The sequence below is a fragment of the Prionailurus bengalensis genome, chromosome C2 (assembly GCF_016509475.1).
Source record: "Prionailurus bengalensis isolate Pbe53 chromosome C2, Fcat_Pben_1.1_paternal_pri, whole genome shotgun sequence".
Lineage (NCBI taxonomy): Eukaryota > Metazoa > Chordata > Mammalia > Carnivora > Felidae > Prionailurus > Prionailurus bengalensis.
Window position 1 is genome coordinate 786,495 of NC_057350.1, and position 22,807 is coordinate 809,301.

At 62.2% G+C, this 22,807-nt stretch overlaps 1 protein-coding gene across 1 annotated transcript; it reads right to left on the minus strand.

Annotated features, from left to right (window-relative positions):
• Window positions 1-281: 281 nt before the first annotated feature.
• Window positions 282-22,122, minus strand: COL6A1 (collagen type VI alpha 1 chain). The gene is made up of 35 exons (XM_043593387.1): window positions 21,899-22,122; window positions 21,216-21,345; window positions 19,493-19,693; window positions 17,999-18,158; window positions 17,707-17,835; window positions 17,588-17,608; window positions 17,371-17,391; window positions 17,249-17,293; window positions 16,396-16,449; window positions 15,849-15,893; window positions 15,690-15,716; window positions 15,474-15,500; window positions 15,341-15,385; window positions 15,100-15,153; window positions 14,847-14,909; window positions 13,993-14,055; window positions 13,750-13,803; window positions 13,622-13,657; window positions 13,360-13,422; window positions 11,753-11,815; window positions 7,616-7,678; window positions 6,851-6,913; window positions 6,425-6,475; window positions 6,224-6,259; window positions 5,576-5,638; window positions 5,314-5,379; window positions 4,717-4,752; window positions 4,410-4,446; window positions 4,043-4,051; window positions 3,639-3,772; window positions 3,310-3,419; window positions 3,027-3,210; window positions 2,745-2,925; window positions 1,877-1,906; window positions 282-1,747 (listed from the first exon to the last, which is right to left on the minus strand). The coding sequence occupies exons 1-35, from the start codon at window positions 21,993-21,995 to the stop codon at window positions 1,125-1,127; spliced, it is 3,084 nt and encodes a 1,027-aa protein (XP_043449322.1). The 5' UTR covers window positions 21,996-22,122; the 3' UTR covers window positions 282-1,124.
• Window positions 22,123-22,807: the final 685 nt, after the last annotated feature.

The window sequence follows — 22,807 nt, forward strand, 5'->3', positions numbered from 1 at the left end:
ACTCGCAGGCTGTTTCTGGTGCCAGAAGGCTGGCCTTTCTGGGCTTTCGTCTCGGTGGATCCGGCCAGCTCTCCCAGCCCTCTGAGACCTAACACGCTTCTGCTTTTGTGGCGCGGGGTGTCAGGGCCCCTCCCCGCTCCTCCCCATCCGTGGACAGTCCTCCCCCAACCCCAGAGAGGGCTGTCCGTCCGGACCCCCGACCATCTCCACGGTCTCCTCCTGTTGTGGGAAGTGCGGGTCTGCTGGGATTTTTTTACTCCACAGAAAGATGACCGCGGACAGAGGAGTGAAAACTTTTATTTCAAAAAGCCTCTGATATGGACACAGTGAGAAAAAACACAGGAAGGAGTAAAAATAAAACGAACAAATAAACGGGATCTTGAATAAAATGTGGAACCAATCACTCTCTTGAGGAAAAAGAGCTTTGGGTTATTTATTATTTTTTTTAAACACATCACTTTGTGTCACTGGATGGCCCAGGGGTCCAGGCCTCTGAGTAGATGGGGCAGGGGTCTACAGGGTAGCACCGTTGTTCTCGGGGTTTTCGGGTTGGGGAGTCACCGTTTTCTGCCATTTTCTGGAGACACCAGTCAGCGTGTAAGCGTTTGCTTGCCCTGAGCTCTGTGGCCCGAGGCCTCAGGAAACAAGGTCTGAGCCCTGAGGGAGGAGAACCTTATGTGGAGGCGTCTACTCATCAGGGGTCATGTTTTAAAAATGCTCGACCTTGGCTTTCCAAAAACGAAGCGTCCACCGTCTCACACGAATTTACTAGCAGACTTTTGAGAGTGTACATGAAATGCTAACTAAAGAATTGTGCGGGATTAGTGAGAAAAGTCAGACTATGCGGGAGGTGCGGGAGGTGCAGGAGGGGAGGCCGCACTCAAGTGACCCCCCAGACAGGGAAGGGGGAAGCGCCTTCGGGGATTCAGAGCCTGCTGGGGGTGGGGGGATGCTAACACGGTGAGAGGGGCAGGCGCTGGCAGGGTCCCGGGACCCCAGGGGCGGGCAAAACACACGCGGCTTTTCAAGCCTTTCCTTTAGAAACATCCAGCTCATCAGGTTGGTCAGGAACATTCACGTCACATCTTCCTTCCCGTTTTCGCGGTGGGAGAGGGGCCCCGGCGCTAGCTCAGCGCCACCTTCCTGGACACCGTCTGGTAGAAGACGCCACGCATTAGGGCCTGGTAGCTGGGCACGCGGAACAGGTGGCGCTCGCCATAGGCCACGTCGTACTCGGCCGTCTTGCCCGTGACCAGGACGCGGATGTGCGGCTCGTTCACCTGGCGGCCCACCACCACCACGAAGATCTCGATGTCTGCCCGCTGGGCCTCCTGCACCGCCTTCTCGATGGCCGCCGCCGTGGCCCCCTGTGAGTTGCCGTCGGAGAAGAGCAGCAGCCTCTTCTTGGCTGGGACGGACGAGGCCTCGCGGTAGAAGCGCGTCACGTAGCCGAGGGCGTCGTTGACGTCGGTGGCGTCGTTGAAGAAGGTCATGCTGTCCACGGTGCCGGCCAGCACGGTGTAGTTCTGCAGAAACTGCAGCGACGCGCGCTCCGGCTGCTGCTGCCCGGGGCCGCTGTACTGCACCACCGACACCCGCACGTCGTGGGAGGGGTTCGTCTTGCCCGCCGTCAGGAAGCGCTCGGCCAGCCGCTTGGCGAAGCGCCTGGTGGTGTCGAAGTTGTGGCTGCCCACGCTGGCCGAGCCGTCCAGCAGGATGGTGATGTCGGCCGGGGAGGTGAAGGTGACTGCGGGGTGGGGGGTCGTGTTGGTGCGCGGCCGGGGCCTCCCGGCTCGGCCGCCCTGGGCTCCCCCTATCTCTCGCCCTCCTCCGGGAGCCCCCGCCGGCACCCTGTCCACGCACCCCGGGTACTCACTTGGGCACGTATAATCTGGGCACTTCTTGTCTGTAAGAGAGAAAAACGCCATGCGGTGTGAAGCCAGTGATCTCGCGGACCACCCTCCCGGCTGTACCCCCCCAGCAAAAATGGTGGCAAAGCTCTCGCATGGCAGGCGTGGAGTAGCCACGTGCACAGGTGGCACTCCTAGACGCCTGGCCAGCATCTACTCGGCCCACTCGGCCCCGCCGAGAAGGGGTGCCCCCCTTTTCGAGGGTGGGCCTTGAGGTCTTGGGCCGGGCCCCCGCCTGCTGTTCTGTGGCCCTCACACCAACCCAGTGAGGGGCGGGGGGGGGGGGGGTGCGGGGCAGAGCCCGGGCCCCTTCCGAGGACCGGTTGGCCGAAGCTCAGCGAGGAGAAAGGACGGTCTGCAGGTCAGACACCCCGCGCCACACTGTCCCCAGGCGACACCGGCCGGGTGGCTGCAGGCAGGCGTATCTGACTGCGGCAGCCGTGTCTGGCCGTCCACCGGCTGCCTGCGCTGCAGACCCAGCTCTACCACCGGGCCGGGCCCGGAAAGGCGTGTTCTGCGGCGGGGGCCTCTGAGTGGTCTTGGGCTCCGAGGCCGACCCCTGCCCCGGCGTGTGGATGCACCTGCCGGGACCACGGCGAGCACGAGCGCTCACGGGAGGAAGTGTGAGGAGCACGGTGCCGCCCGCACTGGGAGCGTGGGAGCTGCGCCACGGCGTCCTCAAGCACCAGTGCGAGGCGGCCTGTGGGGAGGCCTCGGTGCTGTTGGCGGGGGGCGCCGGGCCCCTGTGGCCAGGAGGTCGCGGGGCTGAGAGCAGAGCCTCGCCTCGGCCGCCCCGATGCGGCCCTCCCGGTGCGGCGCCCACCCCGAGCCCACCTATGCAGATCTGGGTGGTGATGTTCTTTAGGAAGGCGTCCTCGAGCAGCTCGGCATAGTTCTCCTTCACCAGCGAGATGCCTGGCCGGCCCTGGGGCCCCAGGCCTTGGCAGGAGATGACGTTGAGCTGGTCGGAGCCCGCGACGAAGCCAAACATGTCCTTGATGCCCACGGAGACCACCTGTAGGGGAGGGGCAGTGTCGGCATGGCCCCGGTGGAGAGGGTCCCCCACATTCCGGGGGGGGGCAGGAGGGGCGGCGGGTGGCGTGGGGGTGGCCCCACCTGGACGTCCGGGCCGCAGAGCACGCTGAGCGGGGTGGGGTCCCTCTGGGTGTCTGAGCGGCCGTCCGTGATGACTAGCACTATCTGGTTGTTGTTGGAGGGTGGCAGCAGCCGGTCCCGCGTGTACTGCAGGGCCTCGCCGGTGAACGTGCCCCCCGCCATCCACTGCAGCTTCTTGATGGCTCTGTGGGGCCAGAGCACCTGCTGTCAGTGCCGGGGCGGGGCCGGGGGCCGGGCCGGGCTGCGGGGGGGCGGGGCTGGCCGGGCACGCCGCCGCACTCACTCCTTGAGCTCCTGAGTGTTCCTGATGTTGGGGGTCCTCATGTCCACGTGCTCCTGCATCTGGTTGTGGCTGTACTGCACCACCCCTGCGTGCGACTGCAGGGGCTCAAACTGCACGTGTCACACGCCAAGGTCAGGAGGGGACGTGGGGGTCCCAGCAGCCACCCCTCCACCCACCATCCGTCCCAGGCCGACCTGGCCCACAGGCCCCCCTCCACCACACTCATACTCTGGGGGGTGGAGGTTATAGCTTTTAAGGAACAAGGGCCTTGGGACCCACCCCTTCCCAGCCTGGTGTCCCTGGGAAGCACCAGGGTGGGTGTGACTCACCTTGACCAGCTCGTCTCTGCTCAGCCGGTCGATGACCTTGATGATGAAGTCCTTGGCGATCTCAAAGTTCTGAAGTCCTATGCTCTCCGAGCTGTCCAGCACGAAGAGGATGTCGATGGGGCCACACTTGCACTCTGTAGGCAAGGAAGGGGTCAGCCCTTGGGGCCTCCCAGGGCCCCCCTCAGCAGAGCTGCACCCCCAGCCGGGACCCCGGGGCTTCTGGCCCCTGCCTGTGGCTGGCCGCGTGGGTCCCTGCGGCGAGGACAGGGACAGGCCAGTGCCCCAAGGCCATGGTGGCATGGTGAGGGGGTGAGGTCCCCTGCTGCTCTACAGGATAAACTGGGAGGAGGGGGCATAGCCCTGCCACCCACAGGGAACCCTCAAGAAACATTCAAATGACTCACCACAGCAAGCTGGGGAAAAGAGGAGAAATGAGTTACATTCCAGTCGAGATCCCACATCGTATTACAAATCAGGTCATAAACCCTCTGCCAGCTCCCCACCCGCCTGGACCACCCTCACCAGGGTAGGCTGCTCTGCCTGGCGCTCGGGCCACCCGGGGAAGGGCGGTGGGGGTGACGGTGGCTTGGCCCCTGCCCTCCACCTTTGGGGACTTTCTTGTGAGTGGGGCACACTCCCACCCCTCCTGTTTGTCTCCCTCCCTGCCGCAGCTCAAATGGTCCCTCCGTGGGCACCAGCAGTGGGCGCTGGGGCCGGTGGGACCTAGTTCCTTCCAACTGAGACAGTTATTCAAAGATGAGAGATACTCACAGCACATTTTCATGATGATGTCCAAGATCTCACATTCCTGGAGGGGAAGAGACGCAGGCACCAGGGGCTGAACTGGTCCCCCAGTTGCCACCCCGCGGACCACAGTGGGACTGGGTTGGGATAGCGGCTCTGACTCAGAGTATTAGGCACCCCGCAGCAGGGGCACCTGAAGTGGTCACTGATATGTGGTCACCCCGTGTTCCTCCGTGACAATCTCATGCCCCCGTTGCCGTCATGGCTCCCCACCCCACGGGATCCTTAGCCAGAGTGGTCGGCCCCCCAGGGACGTTCACAGACACCCACTTACATCCGGCCCTGGTGGTCCCGTGTGTCCTGGGGGTCCCTGTCCGAGGAAGGACCGGAAAAAAGTGATAAGGGCGCATCACTTCCTGAGCTGCAGGTCTGATGGGAGCCCTGAGCAAGCCCACCCTCACCCTTCTGGCCTTCGGGCTGACCCGCTTCCCATTAGGAGCCCCTGAAGGCCTGCGTGCTCAGGGCTGGTGGAGAGTCCCTAACTGCCATCATTCTGTAATCACTGGCTGGCACTTACTCCCTGCCCGGAGGCCAGCAGGTGGGCCGGGCATGGCCCTCACCATCTGGGCACTCACCACCGGGAGGATAGTTTGCCCCAGTCTGACTGTGCCACCTTGATGGACAGGGGACCCCCGGGCACCCACCCCGGGCTCTGCTGCAGTCTCTTCACCCCTCACCTGGTGACGGGCTGCTCCCCCTTCTCTGATCTCCCCACAACCCTTGAAATTGCCTGTTCCCTCCCAACCCTGCTGTCAAAGTGCCAGCCTCCCTGAACCCTTCCCCGGAGACCCACTCCCGCAGTTCCCACCCCTGGCCCTCTGCAGCCTCAGAACGCCAGTGTGCCCTACCCCGGCTGGCCGCAGCCGCTCACCTGGGGGCCTTCGGGGCCCCGGTATCCCTTGGCTCCTTTGACACCTGGGGGTGCGATGTCGTTGTTCTGGAAGGGAACGGCACAGTGTCACCAGACACAACCACCATCGACTAGCCATCCGCTGCATTCTGTCCGTGTTCACTGTGCCCCGATGGCCCCACGCCTGCCCTCAGAGCCTCAGCAGCCCTGGTGGCACACGGCTGCCTCCCTCTACAACCCCCGGCGGTGACTGCCCAACCTCCCCAGTGAGCTCTGCACTCACGTCCTCTCCAGGGTCTCCGGCTTCTCCTTCGTCCCCCTTGAGGCCCGGGTAGCCTTTAGTGCCCTGCGGGTGACAGGGGAACACGCGGTCGCTGTGGCGGAGGGTCCGGAGGGGCAGGTGTGCGTGTGTGGCTGGGACCCTGGCCCAGGGGTGGGGTGGGTGCCGAGGGCCTGGGCTCCCGGGGAGGGCGGGGGGCAGGGCCACATCTTCACTCCGGCGAGGGCCTCGGCCGGGGCTCTCCCACCCGGCACCGGCCTCTGGCCAGCCGTCTCCTCCACCAGCTTTCCCTTTTCAGTCAGCCTTATTTACTGTCAGTCACAGCACTGCATTTCCTTTCTAAGAAGCAGAAGTTTTACAAGGACAAGATAAAGGAGACACAGTGACCCGCCAGAGCAGGCACATGTTCCTGCGGCTGAGTGCCAGCCAGAGGACACCCCGAGGTTTGAGCCCCTGAGAGCCCAGAGGGAAGTGCTGGTCGCCAGGTGTACCCCTGGGCCAGGCAGGGGCACCCACGGGCTGAGACACACGTGGGAGGGGCCTCGGCTCCAAGCCTGTGCTGGGGACACGTGTGAACGTGTGCGTGTATGTCACGCGCGTGTGCGCGTGCCTGTGAACACACCAGGAGCCCGATGGTGGGCGTGTACTCACGTTTATCCCGGGGGGGCCCCTGCTGCCTGGATAGCCCTGCAGGGGAAGGCGGGACGGTCAGGCCAGGCTCTGATTTGGCTGGGGTGGGGGGTGGGGTGCCCACTGGATGATCCCAGCCACGGCTTCCCGGTCCGGCCCATGGTCCTGGGTCCAACCCGGCGGGCCAGAGGGGGTGCTAGGACAGGAGTCTGGGGCACTCACAGGGAATCCAGGGAAGCCCTCAGTGCCGTTTCCGGGTGGGCCGTCTTCCCCCTGTGGAGAGCAGACCAAGTTCTGTCACTGGGAATCGCCGGGCTCGGGATGGTGCCCCGAGGGGCTTCTTCAGCCCAGAAGGCATCCCCCTGCCCAGGACTGCCCTGCGTGTCCCCAGACTTTGGAGCAGGAGGGGCAGTGCCTGTGGGGAGCACCATGACCACGAGGACCACAGTGACTGCAGCGCCTGTGGTGCCCCTAGACACAGAGGGGACAGTCGCCTGTGGAGGACGCACCTCTCCAGACACTGCACCTGGGACCCTCAGGCCCCACATGTACGCTCTTCCCGGTAGAAGCCCAGGGCTCGAACCATGGCTTCCCAGTCCCCAGCAGCCCGGCACCACCCCCACCCAGGCCCTTGGGACCACCACTCACCCTTTCGCCCATCAGCCCGGGGTCTCCGGGGGGTCCCGTGGGCCCTGGGGCCCCTCTGGAACCCTAAGGAGGGGAGGAGGGGGTTTGGGAAAGTTAAGTGGACATCCAGGCAGCCAGCAGTGCAGGCCCGGATGCACAACACCTCTCTGCGGAAAATGAAGGCCGAGTTAAATAAAACAACATTTCTACTCATCAGCACAGCAATGATTAAAAGAAGGATCTTTAAATCCATCATCCTAGGGATGGTGGGGAGTCCATACCTCCTGCCCAGTAACCCACCCAGACGGCACCCCCAGGACAGGACCAGAAGTGGCACTACGTGCCTACTGACCGTTACCTCCGGGGCCGGGAGTTCCAACCCCAGAGTTCAGAGAGACAAAGGGACTCAGCACGGGCGGGACTGAGCAAGCACGCGTCAGCCGCGGTTTACAAAATCTTTAGGGTTTCAGAAAACATTCATAATGGCAAAATTAAAAAGAAAAAACTTTGTGAAGCCAAATTTATAAGGCATAATATGGAAATAAGAAAAATAAATTGGAGAGAAATAAGCTAAAATGTTTGTATTATTTATCTCCGGGTGGTAATGGTTTAGATTTCAATTCTCTGTTTTATTTTTTTTCTGCATTTTCCATGTTTCCTGAAAGGCACAGATACCATGAAATGCACTAAAACATTTGTGTGTGTGTGTAGACTGGGGGCGCTCCCCAGTCCTAAGGGCCGTCGCAGGGGCTAGAGTCTGGGGCCGGGGCAGGGAGGGCTACTCACCTCAGGCCCCGGGGGCCCCTCGTCGCCTCGGTACCCTTTAGGTCCAACGGGGCCAGCCTCACCCTGCAAAGAAGATACATCTGTCAGACCCCTTTCAGCCCGCCCCAGCCCTCCGGGCCCCAGACCCATGCCGGCTGGCCTGCTTGGTCTACACCTCTCCCTGGAGGCCAGTTGCCTACCTTTCTGGGTCCAGAGTCTTGGTCCCCTGAGCACTTCAGGGACATACCCAGCCAGGCCCAAAGAAGGGGTGAGCACAAACCACGTACGGAGCCAGCTGGCCTGCCTGGCCCCTGGGGACCCTGCCAGCCATGACCCTGGACTCAGAGGCCCGTCTCCCAGCCCCATGATCAGGCTGATGCCTCCTGGTGAGGCTTTTCTTCTCTAGTCCCTCTCACAAAGGCGCACAACTCCCCATATCTGGCCTGTCCCATTAGGCAGAGGTCAGCCGGGAGGCTCCTGCTGCGACCACAGGAGGGTCCAGCTCTGGGCCCAGGCAGTGTCAGCATCACTCACTTAACCTGGGGCTTTGCTCGCCGACCGCGAGGACCAGCAGCCCCCAACTTGGGGCTCCCAGGGGTAGGTTTGGGAACCTGAAATGGGGGCCAGGAGGGAGAATGGGAAGCAGAGTCCAGGCCAGTGGGAGGTGTGTCAGGGGCCCCAGGAGACAGGAATACAGCGACCCAGCAGACAGCGGAGGGCCACGCTTGGGGACAGTTTCTGCAGAGCTGCCTCAGCAGCTGGACTGCTGGGTGGGTGCCTCTTGGGATGCGGCCCGAGGGGCCCCCCTGCTCCTGGTGGGCAGTGCTGGTGTCTGCACAAGGAGGTGGCAGTGCCCCCCACAGGGACAAGAGGCGAGGCCTGGCAGGGGCTACAGCGGGACTGTATCCCTCCCTCCAGTTTCTGGATCCCTCCTCTGCTCTGGGAAAACACATCTCCCAGAAACTTCTGCACGGACACCCTGGCGCAGAAGCCAACTGCCTAGCGGGTCTGGAGTCGTGGGGCTGCAACGGAGTCGGGAGGAGGGCAGCCCTGGGGGCAGAAACTGTGCTGCGGCCGGGAAGGCGGATGTCCAGTGTGGACAAACCAGATTCCACAGCCACCTAACCTCCCCACCCCTCACGGAGGGTTCAGGTGAACAAGTGGCCAGAGAGCCGACCCTCCCCAGCTGGGCCACGGGCTGGAGGGACACAGCACCCTCCCCCGCCCCCAGCTGTCTCTGGGGATGTCTGGCTTTACAGTGACAGTTACTCTGGGACAAGCAGGTGCTACTGGAGTAAATGCCGGCGACACTTCCCCCTCTTAGTGTCTTATGTCCTAGTGCCTCGAACGACTTCCTGAATTGTGCCACGGGGAGGGACCAGATCGTGGCCGGCTTGTCCTGGCCACACTGACCATCCTGTAGAGCAGTCACACCATCTGAAGAAGGCAGGGGAGCCTGGGAACGTCGCAGGCGGCTGGAGCAGGCCCTCCTGGGAGGACGCCTCATTAGAACAGGGGCAGAAAGAGGGCAGGGATTCCAGAAAGATGCAGCGAAGAGAGGTTGACACCCGATGGGTGTCCTCCATCGCCAGGAAAGGTCGGTGTTGTGCTGACCGGCTCCCTATTCACAGAAAAGGTCAAGCCCGCCTCGCTTCGAACCCTGGTAGATCCTCCAGGTGCATCAAAGAGAAAGCAAAGACTACAATAAAGGCGGGAAGGTATTTGGAATCTTGTAAACGAGCGGGACATCCTGAACCACAAGATATTGGGACGGAGCCACGTGCAACTGCAAACTTGGAAAAAGGTCTGTGGGAGGAGCCTCCTGCACCTCAGCACAGAAACAGACCCAGCAGAGAACCAACCACTGAAGGAACAGCCTGAGACAGGGACACGTCGGCCTGGAAACCTGAGAGACCACACTCGGCCTTTCCCATAGACCGTGGCGCAAGGCCCTCTCCCAAGGTTCACAGACACCCAGACGGGGTGGAATCTCTCTTGTGGGCAGAGGTGTGAACACAGCAGCCGTTTTACACTCTTGGGGGGCACGTAAGTGGGGGCTAGGTCAAGTAGAAGTATTTGGCAAATAACACACACGCACACACGCGCGCGTGCGCGCGCGCACACACACACACACATCATTTGGCCAAGACACTATGCTACTAAGAATTTACATTCTGGATGTAGCCTTGCAAGTATTTCAAGATGGACGGATGGATGGACGGATGGATCATAGGGCAAATGGAGAGACCAGAGGAGCTAAGAGACAGACAGACGGGCATTGATACCTATTTCAGTATTTTTCTGTAAAGCAAAATACTGGAGGCCGCCTGCATGCGTGTTGACAACGGACTAGACAGGGGCATCTGCAGGCTTCCAGGTGGAGCCTGTGGGGCTGACCTGGCCGGTCCCCAGGTGGATCAGGCAAAAAGCATCGTGGTGCGATGCTGTTTGTGTAGACAACGCGCATACCCCCGCACTCTCTCACACCCCATGCTTTGTCTGAAAGGATTCTAGAAGAAACTAAATTTTAGAAGAAAGTAAGAATCCGCCCCTGTGGCGGGGGGGGGGGGGGGGCGGCACGGGGACAGGAGAACTGTTTTTCCACGCGAGCCTTTCTTCTGCTAGAGTTACTGATTTAACCACTTCTCCCAAACAGGTGAGGTGGCCCGTTTACGGGGTCTTGTGTCTACAAGCCAGGGAACTTCTACGCCTGCTTTACTTGAGAGACACTACTCCCCTTTCCTCCAGGAAGGGGGGATCCAGACACTCAGAAGTCTCTGGCTCCGTGCCGGCAGCTCCGGGGTCCTCTGGTGCCTCATCTGCTCACAGGCGGCCACAGACCCTGGGAGTGGCTGGCTCCCAGCGAGCCCGGCTCGGAATTATGTGCGAGGAGAGTTTCCCACCGAGCTGGGTCCGCGAAAGTGGGCTCACGCCCCCTGCACCCCACACTGGAATGGACCCAGGTGCATTTTTAATGCACCGTCAAGAGACTCAGCAGCCCTATTGTGGCTGCTTCTTCTTTCCTGCTTTTTAAATCACTTTTTTGTTAAAATACCAATTCCAAATTCTCTCCACAAGAAAAGCCACCAAAACACTCAAAGCCACCAGCCAAGGCCCACCAGAGCCCCAGGCCTGGCCCCGCCACAGTTGGGCCCCACTCGCAGCTGCTGTCCTCGTCCTTGCTGTCCTGTTTGGAACTCTGTGCCCACCAGTGCTGCTGTCCCCTCCTCCTGCCAACTGGGAGGTCCCCAGTCTCAGCTCAGAGTCCTTCCTGCGGGCCAGGCAGCCACCTCGTCCCCTGCAGGGAGGACTTGGAAACACCCAGCGAGCGACCCCCATCACAGAGTAGCGGGCAGGGTGAGAGGGTCTCGGCCACCCGAGGAGGTCCCCTGAAGGGTGTGGGGAGGACATGTCCCACCCAGCCCCTTCGTGTGCTCTTTTGGGGGGTGGTCACCTCAGGCCCACAGCCACAGCTCCTCCCTGACCTGGAACAACATGACCTCCTGACAACGAGGCAGAAAGGCAGACCCCTCCCCTGTGCTGGGGACGATGCTCCATCTGAGGCCAAGACCCGCTCTGGCCCTCTGCTTTCTTAGCCCCCACTTTCCTCCCCTCGTCCCCTCCCCCAGCATGGCATCTGGAAGGTGTCACATCCAGGAATTCTGGAAACTTCCATGCACTGACACTCTCAAATCTGCCTCCAGCCAGGATCTCACACCTGGATTCCAAACGCTGAACAAGCCTTTTCCTCACCTGGTGTCTCCTGGGGGCTCAAACACACCATCTCCAGTATGGGGTGACCCTGCCCTACCAGGCCAGGGGGTGTCTCCAGGGGTCCCGGGGCCCCTCAAGTCCTTGCTGCCATCTTCCAGTGCGAATCGATCCAGGCGCCCCTCTCACCCACTCTGAGGGCAGAGCTTGGGGGGCGCCTGGGTGTGTGCTCCCTGAGCTCTGCATCCTGGCAGACGCCTGCCAGGTGACAGGGGCACAGGGGCTGGGCACCCCGGCTGCCCCCCACCACTGGCTCCTGACCCTGGGCAGCCCCTGCGGGAAGTCCCCTGAGTCATAAGTGGAGAGGGACTGCCCTTAAATCCAGGAGCTGCTGGAGCCTTTCTGCTGGCAGCCGACATGGCCCCCCACCCCCAGACAGCTTCCTACCGGGTCTCCGGGGATGCCGACGGGGCCTTCTCGTCCCTGGTCACCCTGGGGTCCAGCTTCGCCCTGGGGAGGAGTGAGCCAGTGAGTGTGGAGGCCAGGAGAGGTCAAGCTGCCCGGGTGGCCGCTGGGCAAGGCTGGGGGTCCTGCAGCTCTGGAGCCAGCAGAGGCCAGATCAGGAAGGGCCACCCTTTACCGTGGGGCTGGCCTCATCCTTCCCCTCGGTTTTTATATACGGTGGCCGGGCACACGGACATCTGGAGGTTCTCGGGGTTTCAGGAGGCAGCCCCTGATGTTAGCTGCTTGTCCAGTGGGCTCACTGATGGGTCTCAGGAGCTGGAGCCCCGCCTAACCCCTGCCGGCCTCTGTTCACTCTGGGCACTTCCTGGGGTGTGGCCTGGCCTTCCCTCCATTCCCTGATCTCAGCACGGTAGGCTTGGAAGGGGTCAGGCCATGCTATCCCTGCTTCAGTGTCCCTCCCTGCCCTCCTGGGGGGCCGGGGGGTTCTGGGCAGTGCACAAGGAGCAAGGACGGGGCAGAAAGCAAATCTCTCTTTCAGTGACCTTGGCCTCAGGCTAAGCTCGCTCTCCCCATTGGGACACCCAGACACACGTCGTCAGGAGCAGCGGTTTTGCCAGGGTGGTCACAGTGAGAGGGACCGCACGGCCTCCGCGGTGTCCTGTTCCCGGGATGAGATGAAGCCTTGCCCTGCTCTGCAGCGAGAAGGCCAGGTCCTCACCCGGGTCTGAAGACCATCATCCCTCCCTGCTAGCTCCGGAACGGTGGGGGTGGGCGCTCCCCTCCTCTAACCAGGCATAGTCTCTGGTATCTGCCCTCCAGCTCCTGCAGAACCTTCCAATGAACCAAGGGCCACGGAAAGCTCTGGAAGGAGGCTGCGCTGCGGGCCACAGCTCGGCAAGCCTGCTGGGCCATTGTGACCATGAAGTCCGTGTGGGCCTGGCTTCTCAACTTTCCCGCTCTTCAAGTTGTAAGAAAGGACCGTTCCAGAGTGTGAGCTTTGTCTGCAACGTTTAAGGGGCTGCTGGGGGACTGCAGGTGTTTGGAAAAGCCCAGATGTGTGATGGTGAGTTGAGTGAATCGTGACACGGGAGGAGCCGTGCAGCCACCTGAGTGAGAGGCGTGCACTTGATGACAGGTGTGGAGCCAGTGCTGTGCAGACTATTCCCGGTGCTGCATCCGGGATGGCCGTTGTGAGTCCCGGTGTGGCTGTGTGTCTCTGTGTGACTGTGTGTGTGTGTGTGTGTGTGTGTGTGTGACGGTTTCCCCTGCACACGCTGGTCATCGGTGATGGGCGGAGGGGATAACCCCGCCCCTTGCACGCCTCATCTGGGCCCACACCCCCCATCTCTCTGCCCTGCTCACACCCCTCGAGGTGCTCCGGGGTCGGGGGTGGGGAGGGGGGCTGCCACACTTCCAGAGCCGGGGAGACAGACTTCGGGAAAACAGCAGGTGAGGGTGTGGGTGAAATCTAGATGCCAAAGGGACTTGGTGGCATGTGTCCTGTGAGGCTGACGGCCTGACCTCATCTGACCGCAGTCTCTGGCCCCCTCCTGGGGTGTGGGGTCTCAGCTTAATGAACAGTGACTCACCGGGTCTCCCCTGGGGCCGCGCACGCCTGGGGTCCCCCGCGGTCCTCTTTCCCCAGGGCCGCCCTGTGCGGAGAACAGCGGACAGAGGTGAGACTGCAGCTCAGACACGGCATCGAGGAAGGGCCTCCAGCTGGGCACGGGCTGAGCCCCCCCAGACACGCCGGCCTCGCAGAGACTGAGGTCCACCGAGCTCAGACAGAAGCCCCGGCGCTTGTCGGCCACGCCGGCCACGCCGGCCCAGACGCCACCCCACCCCACTCACCCTTTCTCCAGGGGCACCGTCCGGTCCCGGGTTTCCCTGGGATTAAGAGGAACAAGCAACATCAGTTTGGGATGGGAACTCTGTTTCGGGGCCTGGAGTTGGGACAGGAGATCACGTGGGGTGCTCACCTCGTCGCCGGCCTCGCCCTTCTCTCCCGGGGGACCAGGCAGCCCCGGCTCGCCCTGGGGGAGAACAAGGGTAGGACTGGGCCCGGGGCTGTGGCCCCTCCCGGGCCCCCCTCCACCTCCCTACTCCCCGCCCTCCCCTGCCCTCCCCCATCTGTCCTGGGGGAGAACGAGAGTAGGACTGGCCCCTCCCGGCTCCCCCCGCACGCCACCCCCGGCTGCTTCAGGGGCTCCGTGAACACTCACCTCATCCCCAGGGGGCCCTGTGCTCCCCGGCCTCCCAGGCTCCCCGTCAGCTCCAGGCGCACCCTGGAATGATGAGAAAGGTCAGCCTGCGGGAGGCTACGCCCGGCCGTCCTGGGCCACCAGTGACCCTGCGCCAGTCCCCCTCACCCAGACTTCGGGCCACGCCCCCTGACCAAGCACACCTTGGATTCTGAGAACCTTCCCAACCACCCATATCTCTACAGGAATCCTGCATAAGCCACTTCCCCGTGTCGTCTGCTGTTCAAGTCCCCCTCATGCAGAGGGGCAAGCCCACTTCTAGTCATCGAAGGCAGAGTCAGGTCCGGGGCCCACAAAGCAATCGGCCGGATTCCGAAAATCCGGTCCAGGAAGCCTGCGTGGTTAGGACGCGTTCAGCCAACCTTACCTCTCCATCTTTCTTAGCACTTCCTGCTGCTGAAAATGCCGGAAAAGCACCAACAGCAGAAAGCTGTGCTCTAAGTTGGACTCAAAACCTTGGGTCCTCATTATTTGCTTTTCTGCCTCCTGTTTGCTGTTAAGTGGTGACTTTCATGTGAACAGACGGATTCTAGGCCGTGAGGGTACCTCGTCCGTCTGCTGCAGGCGGGCAGTGTGATGCACCCCAGGGCACATCCGAGGCTCAGTGACATGGGGCTGCAGGGGGCACAGGGGGCGCCCCCCCTTGGGTGACTGTGCCTGCCCTTGGTCGTAGCTTGGTTTTGTGCTCTCTCCACCCTGGCCTCCTGCCTGCCCACTTGGGGGCCTGGTCCTTGCAGGGTGGGTGGAGAATCTGCTTCCAAGAGGGTTTCTGATTCATACTGGGTACACAGGGAGGCCTGCCCGACGTCACCAACCTTTTCTCCTTTCAGTCCGAAGGCACCCGCGTCGCCCTTGGGCCCTGGGGGTCCTTGAGCGCCCTGACAAGAAATTGTAGGTCAGTCCTCAGCCTTCAGCAGCAGTCATTGGGCTGCACACAAATAGAAGCTGAAAAGGCAGGTCTGGGCTGGGTACAGCCTGCCCGTGACCTCTTAGAGCTCCAGAAGGGCTGAGTCCGTATTTGCTTACGAGAACTTAGCCTTAAAATGTGAGTGACAGAATGCAACTTACGTCGAATCCGGGTGAGCCCTTGCACCCTGGCAGGCCGGGGTACCCCATCTCCCCCTGGAGGGAGGAAGGCAGATTTAGAGGTCAAGACTTTCGTTCTGGCTCATCCATCCCCTCCCGGGAAAGCCCCACCAGGACGACGGTTGGAGGCTTGGGGTCCACTGGGACCTGGGGCTTGGCAGGAAATAGCTTCTGCCTTTCTCGCCACCTCCCAGTCACCAGCTCTCCCGCCAGGCGGGGTTACCTTCATGCCGTCCACGCCATCGATGCCACGCTTGCCCTTCTCTCCCTGCAAGGCACAAAGGCCAAAGAAGGGTTCACGAAGGTCAGACAGGACCCCTCTGGGGCAGAAGACATGTCCCCGCCCCCACACTCACCTTGTAGCCCTTGGATCCCCTGGAGCCCTGTGGAGACAGGAAGGGAGAGTGAGGGGGGTGGTCCCCCAATACGGGGCGAGTTCCCAGGGAATTGGGATGGGTCCCGGGATGGGTCCCCCACAGCTTGTCACAGCTCAGACACGCTGGAGATGGGCGGTGTCATGCTCCTGTGCATGAGGGGGGTGGCTCTGTGCCCCAAAGCCCTGCTTTACTCACCTTCTCCCCTCGGCTCCCTTTTTCTCCCTAAAAAGCAGACAGAGGAGGAAAGAGGGTGTCACTGGTGTCCCAGGGCCCGATGCCCTGGGCCGAGCCTGGATGTGTTCCACTGGGCCCCAGGACAGGCCGGCAGCTCTGGAGGAGGAGGGGGAGACGTACCTTCATCCCCTGGTAGCCGACCGGTCCGAGGTCCCCAGGCCTTCCCTGGAACACAGAGGAGGGGGTATGTTAGGCAGCCCTGAGGGCAGCCATAGCGACCCCCCAGTCTGTCTTGACCCCCACTCTGCTCAGGCCTGGTCAGCCAGAGAGACCGGGCTGGCTGACCACTGGCCCGAGTCCCAGAGAGCAGCCCCGATGTGAAGGCTCCTCCTCCCAGTCCTGGGGGCTCTTCAGTGGAGTCCAGGGAGGAGAGGGGAGATCAGGGCCCAGGAGGAGGGGGGATGGGGAAGGTCTAGGATGCCCCCTAGGAGGAGAGGGGCATGAGCTGGGCCTGAGTGGAGGCCTGGGCAGAATGTACTGGAAGGAATGGTTGTGCAGCATCTTCTGGCGTTCTCTGCCCTTGGGGCCGTGTCCTCTCAGGGTCAGGCCACAGGACCATGGTGCTCAGAAACCAGCCATGCTTCTAGAAGTTTCCACAGTCTGGCTCCTCTCTCAGCCTCAGGTTGTCAGCACCCACCACCCCTGCGGTCAGGTGCTTGGCACTCACAGGGTCTCCGGCTTCTCCTTTCTCTCCTGGGAGACCTGGCTTCCCACGTTCTCCCTGCAACACAGAGCAGGTCAAGGTTGGGGAAGATTTTTGTTTATTTCTAAAAACCTGATGGAAAGGACCCCCAACTTGCTCACAAGAAAAGGATTAAGAAGATATTCCATCGGCCTTCAGGGTTTTCAGGCTCCTTCCTTGTCACCTGTGGCCTGACCCGGGGTCTGCAAGGTCAGGGGCACACACCCCCTCCCACAGAGCCCACTGGACCCTGTGCTGCCCCATGCCGCCTGGCTGGCCCCTGAACATTTGCCTCCAGCACCCCACCCTATTCCTGCTGCTGTGCGGGGCTCCTGGGCCGGAGAGGGGGCCCGGCTCAGCTCCAGAGGGTGGTGCCCATATGGTTGCATGGCCATGCAATCTAACATTTTTAGGAGTGCCAGAACCCTGGACTTTGATGGGCGGTCAAAGTTGTAAGTGTTGGCCACACCTGGCCTTGGGCCCCACGTTTGCGGCCCAGCCCACAAGAAGGTGGGCCTCCGGGAGCAAAGCACCAGCGAATGCTCACCCCTCTCCCATGGGGAGGCCAGCTGTCAGACTGGGAGGCCAGCTGGCCAGACTCGCCCCTGGCATCGGCCACAGGGTCACTGGACTCTCTCCCCATGGTCGGGGACACCTGCTCAGGGAGGGGCTCCTTCTCTGTCCCCACACCTAGTGTGAGTGGGTGCTCGGTGGGGGCTCAGGACAGCTGCCCGGGGTCCCACCACGTTCCCAACACCAGGGGCTCCGGGTTGCAGGGACATTTGTCCAGTGCTGTATTCCACACTTCTCTCCCTCCAGGGGGCCTGCGACCGCTCACCTCGTACCCGGGGTCACCCCGTGGTCCGGGAGGTCCTCTGGCGGGCTGCAAGACGGGAGAGAAAGGTCAGCCCGAGGTAGCATCCTGGGTGCCCCCAGAGGTGGGCGGGGCCCCACACTCACCTGACACTCGAAGGAACAGCACTGTGGGAGGACGGAAGACACGTTAGAGAACAGGGCTCAGCGCACAGCCTGAGCTCCGACGGTGGGCACCCGCGGTGGGGACGGGGCTGGTGATGTCCTGGACAGTGGGGGGAGGGGGGCCAAGGAGGGCGGGGCAGGGGAGAGGCGGAGGAGACAGAGGGGAAGGGGGACGGGAGGGCAAGGGAGGGGCTCGTACCACTTGCTCCACATTGTTTTTCTGAAAAGTGAAACGGAAAAGTGGAATTAATTTATATTCAGGGCCACAGGATTTCCCGGCCTTCCGGACTCCGGCACGAGGGTAGAGCGGCCTCTCACAATCATGTCAATGATGGTGTCAATGGTCTGGCTGATGACTTCCTCCGCGTCCCGGCTCTGCCCCCAGTCAGCCGCCGTGAAGTTGCGCCGGTACGTGTGGTCTGTGGCGATGATGCTTAGACGTGGCTCCTGGTGTGGATAAGGGACAAGGTTGATGGCCGCTAGGGGCCCGGCCTCACCCCACCGCTGCTCTTCCTGAGGCCCCCACCCTGCGGCTCGATGCCTGCACCTCTGCACCCCGCAGGCTGTGCCCGGCGCCCCTCCATAGAGCAGGCCCCGCAGGGGCTCCTACCAGGTGGTCGGGCGTGATGGCCACCGAGAAGACTTTGATGCCCAGGTGCTTGGCCTCGTTCACGGCATCCTCCAGGCCCCCACACGGCTCCTTGTAGCCCTCCAGGGGGTGCCCGTCAGTCACTACAATCAGGTACTTGTTCTCCTTCAGGTGGGAGCCCCTGCAAGGGGGTGGGCGGTGGTGAGGCCCCTCAATCACCCCCTCCACCAACCCTAACAGCTCAGGGTACCCCTGGAACACAGCTGAGACCCCCCAAGATGGGAGGTGAGGAGCCGGGGGCCAGAGCCCCAGAGGGAGCCCCAGACCCAAATGCAACTCTCATAAGGCTGATTCCTGTTATGCTGGGCACGGGTTTCCCTCTGTCAGTCCTGCCTATAAAGTGGGCTATGATCAAGGATATTAAAACAGAAAATAAAGGTTTGCGGGATCACATTTCTCTCAAGCCCCATCTTGGAAAACGCATACGTATCCAGGGGGAGATACAGGTCCTGGCTCCCCTGAGGCACCCTGACGGGGGGATCCCTGACCACAGGTAGTGGGAGGGGTCAGCAGAAGAGCCGTCCTTGGCTGCGGCCAGGGGCACTTGGGGCTGTGGCCGAGGGCATGAGGGGCTGTGGCCAGTGGGGGGCACCGGGGCCTGTGGCTGGAGGCACCTGGGGGCTGTGGCCAGAGGTACCTGGGGGCTGTGGCCAGAGGTACCTGGGGGCTGTGGCCAGAGGTACCTGGGGGCTGTGGCCGAGGGCATAGGGGGCTGTGGCCAGGGGGGCACCGGGGCCTGTGGCTGGGGGCACCTGGGGGCTGTGGCCAAGGGCATGGGGGGCTGTGGCCAGTGGGGGGCACCGGGGCCTGTGGCTGGGGGCACCTGGGGGCTGTGGCCAGAGGTACCTGGGGGCTGTGGCCAGAGGTACCTGGGGGCTGTGGCCGAGGGCATAGGGGGCTGTGGCCAGGGGGGCACCGGAGCCTGTGGCTGGGGGCACCTGGGGGCTGTGGCCAAGGGCATGGGGGGCTGTGGCCAGGGGGGCACCGGAGCCTGTGGCTGGGGGCACCTGGGGGCTGTGGCCAAGTGCATGGGGGGCTGTGGCCAGGCTGAGCTGCAGCCAGGTGGGTATCCTCTCCCCCGATCAACCACAGATGCTGTTGACTATTCACTGTGGCAGTTCGGATGTCGTGTGTGGAGCCAGCTCGGGGGACACTGGCGCCCTACAGGAAGACTCTGCCGTCTGTGTCTCTGTCTCTGACTGCAGACACCATCTCTGCAGTTACTGGGGCACTTCCGGCCCCACGGCCCCCTCTACGTTCAGCGGTTGAGACAGTGGACAGCTCAAGGGGGAGCCCGGGGGTGGACAGTGACCCTTGGGTGGTGGCCATCAGTGTGATGTCCTCGAACACCAGGACTGGCTCCTGGGGTGGCCGGGAGCTGCGTCGGGAAGCCGTGCAGCCTGCACGGGACACGCACGGGCTTCCAGACCGCAGCTGTGGATGGACGGCACTCACCCCACGAGCAGCTCCTCCAGCCCCTTCTTGATGGCGCAGTCCGTGTATGTGCCCTTGCCAAAGTACTTGACCGCATCCACACTGGCCTTGAGTACATCGCGACCGTTGGGCATGCGTGTGAGCGAGCGGATGATCTCCACCTCGTCGCTGTAGTGCAGCGCGCCCGCGTTCCACACCAGGTTACGGTCACACCGATAGTACCTACAAAGCACAGGGTGGACTGGTGGACTCTCCCAGGTCCTGGCGCTGCATTTGCCGTGAGCACCTCCAGGGCCTCCCTCCCCGGCTCCCCGCATGCGGTCTCCCATTTCACAGGTGGACTGACTGCCTGGCCCCATCACACCCTGAGAGGCAGGGGCCGGCAAGCCCAGACTGGACTTCCTGTGGGCCCTAGATGCTGGGTTTCTGCCCTTGGGACCAGCATGGAGGGGTGGGGGTGGCCAGGAGAGCCAGTCCCAACCAGTGAGTGACCACCGTATCCCCTGATCTCAAGGGTCCTTGGGTAAGGAGCTGTGTGCATCGGGAAAGCGGGACAAGACCACAGGGGCGGGGCAGGGATGGCATGGGTGGGAGGGGGGCAGGGCGACAGGGGAGGCGGAGAGCAGGTCTAAGTGGGACACTGGTGGGGGTTCCTCGTGGATCTGAGTGGCTGCCTCTCTCTGCCCCTGTGCTCCTTGGCTGGAGGCTTTCAGCGGTTTGCTCTATTGGAGCCTGGGGTAGGTGTCTTTCAGCGTTCAGCAGATGGGGTGACCGAGGCCCCTACAGTGACGCTAACAGCATCAAGAGCAGGAAGACCTCACCCCATTTCACAGGCGGGGAAACTGAGGCATAAGAAATTGAATAATGAGGCCACAGGCACCTGGAGGGGGTATCAGACCTCAGGGGCTCAGACACTTGGCTGAGTTCAGGGTTTCGGGTCATATGCCCCACCTTGGGCAGCCCCCACCCACTGTCCCTGCAACCCCCTTATGGTGGGCAGGAAGCTCAGCGCCCTGGTCATCAAGTCAGTCAACAGGGACTGGCTAAGGACTGGGGCTGGGGCCCTGCACAGCTGAATGGATGGGGGAGGAGCCTGGTTCTGACTTTGACCCTCCCCCCATGGCCTTGCCCCCCCCACGGGCGTGTCCTATTGTCAGCCACACCCACTGCCGGTGCTTTCCCACCCCCACTCCCACCCCCACAGCTGCAGTCTCATCAGACAGATGAATGAGTAAGTGAATGAATGAAGTGTGCTGTCCCCAAACCCAGAACGAAGCTGGCAGGCCCTCTGGGCTCCTCGGACCAGGACACTAAGGACACTGGGATGTTGGGTGCAGGACTCAGACTCTGCCGTCCACATGGGCAGAGGTCAGCGTCCAGGCAGTGGCAAGGGGTGCCCTCTTCAGGCACAAGGCGGAGCCACAGAGCCTCCCACCAACTCCTGAAACTCACACAGTTGGGGAGCAGGGAGGCATGTTTGGGGTCCTGGGAGCCCCCATCACAGCACTGTCCCCCAGGCTGCTGGCTGACCAGGCCGACTGGTCCGGTCCATCTCAAACTCAGCCCTTTTCTGGCTCATCTGAACCACTGTGGATGTGGGAGCTGCATGAGTGGCCTGGCCACCACCCAGCGCTTCTCCATGAGAAAGGAGGCTCGCTCTGCCTGCCGGGCCCCTAGGCCCACCTCCCTCCCTTAGAAGCTCACAGAAGTGTGGGATTGGTGGTAAAGGCGTGGCCTCCCCTACCTGTCTCTCAGGTTGTCGATGAAGCGCTTGGTAAAGGTCTTGACCTTGTCCACCAGGGCCCCATAGGGCTTCAGCCTCAAGGCCACGCTCTCAGAGGTGTCCAGCACAAAGAAGAGGTCCACAGGGCAGTCTGGGCCAAGAGTGGGGAGGAGGGGCCTGAGGCTCACACCTTGCACCCCCTGGGCACACAGAGGCCACCTCCCCTAGGGGCCCGGTGAGGGGCAGGGTGACTGTGAGAGCCCCCATGAGGGTCCTGGGACTCCTGCCTGGAAGGCAGGGAGCTCCTCCCTCATCGGCAGAACCTTGGGAACAAGGAGACAGCACAGGGAGGGCGGCGGGGGGGGGGGGCAAGTTTCTCCACTGCCTGCCAGGCTGGGAATCAAATGGAATGAGCGGGGGGGCAGAGAAAGAACAGCGCCCACCCGGCCCCTCGCGCTGCTGGAGGAGCCCTGAAGGCTCAGGCCTGGGTGGTGCTCGCCCTCCCCATAGGGGCCTCCTCCCTGGTCCAGCCTGACGCCCCTCAGACCGGAGAAGCAGAGGGGACCCGGGGTGTGGGAGCCGCGGACCGCGTCGGAGAATTTCAAGCCCCCCAGGCACCCCAGCTCTTACGTCAAGGGAAGGGTCTGGCCCAGGTTCCCGGGGACGGCAGAAGCAGAGGGTCAGAGATGCGGCCAGCCACTCACCCTGGAAGGCGACCGCCCTGTCATTGCCCGGGACGTCCTGAGCGGCCACCCAGCAGGCCTGCAGCAGCAGAGGCACCAGAGCACGGGCCAGCTTCATGTTACCGCCGGAGTGCCACCATCGAGCGAGGGCAGGGGTCAGGGTAGGCCTGCGGCGCGACCAGAGGGAGAGAGAGAAGCTGTCTCTGCTCTCGAAGGGAAGTCACAGCCCAGGAGGGACGGAGGGAGGGACGGAGGGCTGGGCGGAGGAGGAGGAGCTGGGGCGGGGGCGGTGCGGAGGGCGGGGGTCTCCCCGGGAGTGAGTCACCGCGCCCTGCTCCTGGACTCGGGCTCCCTTCTGGGCTCCTGGACTCGGGAAGCTTCTTCCTCTGTTTTGGGGGCCTGGCGGCTGGCGCGGAGCACAGCGAAACTGCAGCCGAGTTTACGAAAGTCTGAGCAGGAATGTCAGGCAGAACGAATCTCCTTCCAGACCCCTGGGTTGTTTCTAACCCAGACATCTTATGAAATCGCTCCCTTCACCCATCTCCCTACAAGCGGCCCTCCGACGGTTTAAATGTTTCAAATCCATTGCTTTGTCAGATTTCCCAGTCATTGTTCATGTAAATATTTCTTCACCGGTCAGCAGATACATATTTGGAAAAGATACTTCAATTTTTCACTATGGGAAAACAAAGTCAACAACCGTCCCGTGAACCATCCCTCACGGCACAGGGCGGGGTCACCAAACTCTCGTGTAGAGGAACACCCGGGTGTAATATAAGCCTCCTAGAACTTAATAGTCTAGCGTTGACCAGGAATTAACACATATTGTGTGTGTTATGTGTATTATACACTGCATTCTTACAATAGTCCGCTAGAGAAAAGAGTTACTGGGTTATTCAGAAATTCATCAGGAAGAGAAAACACATTTAC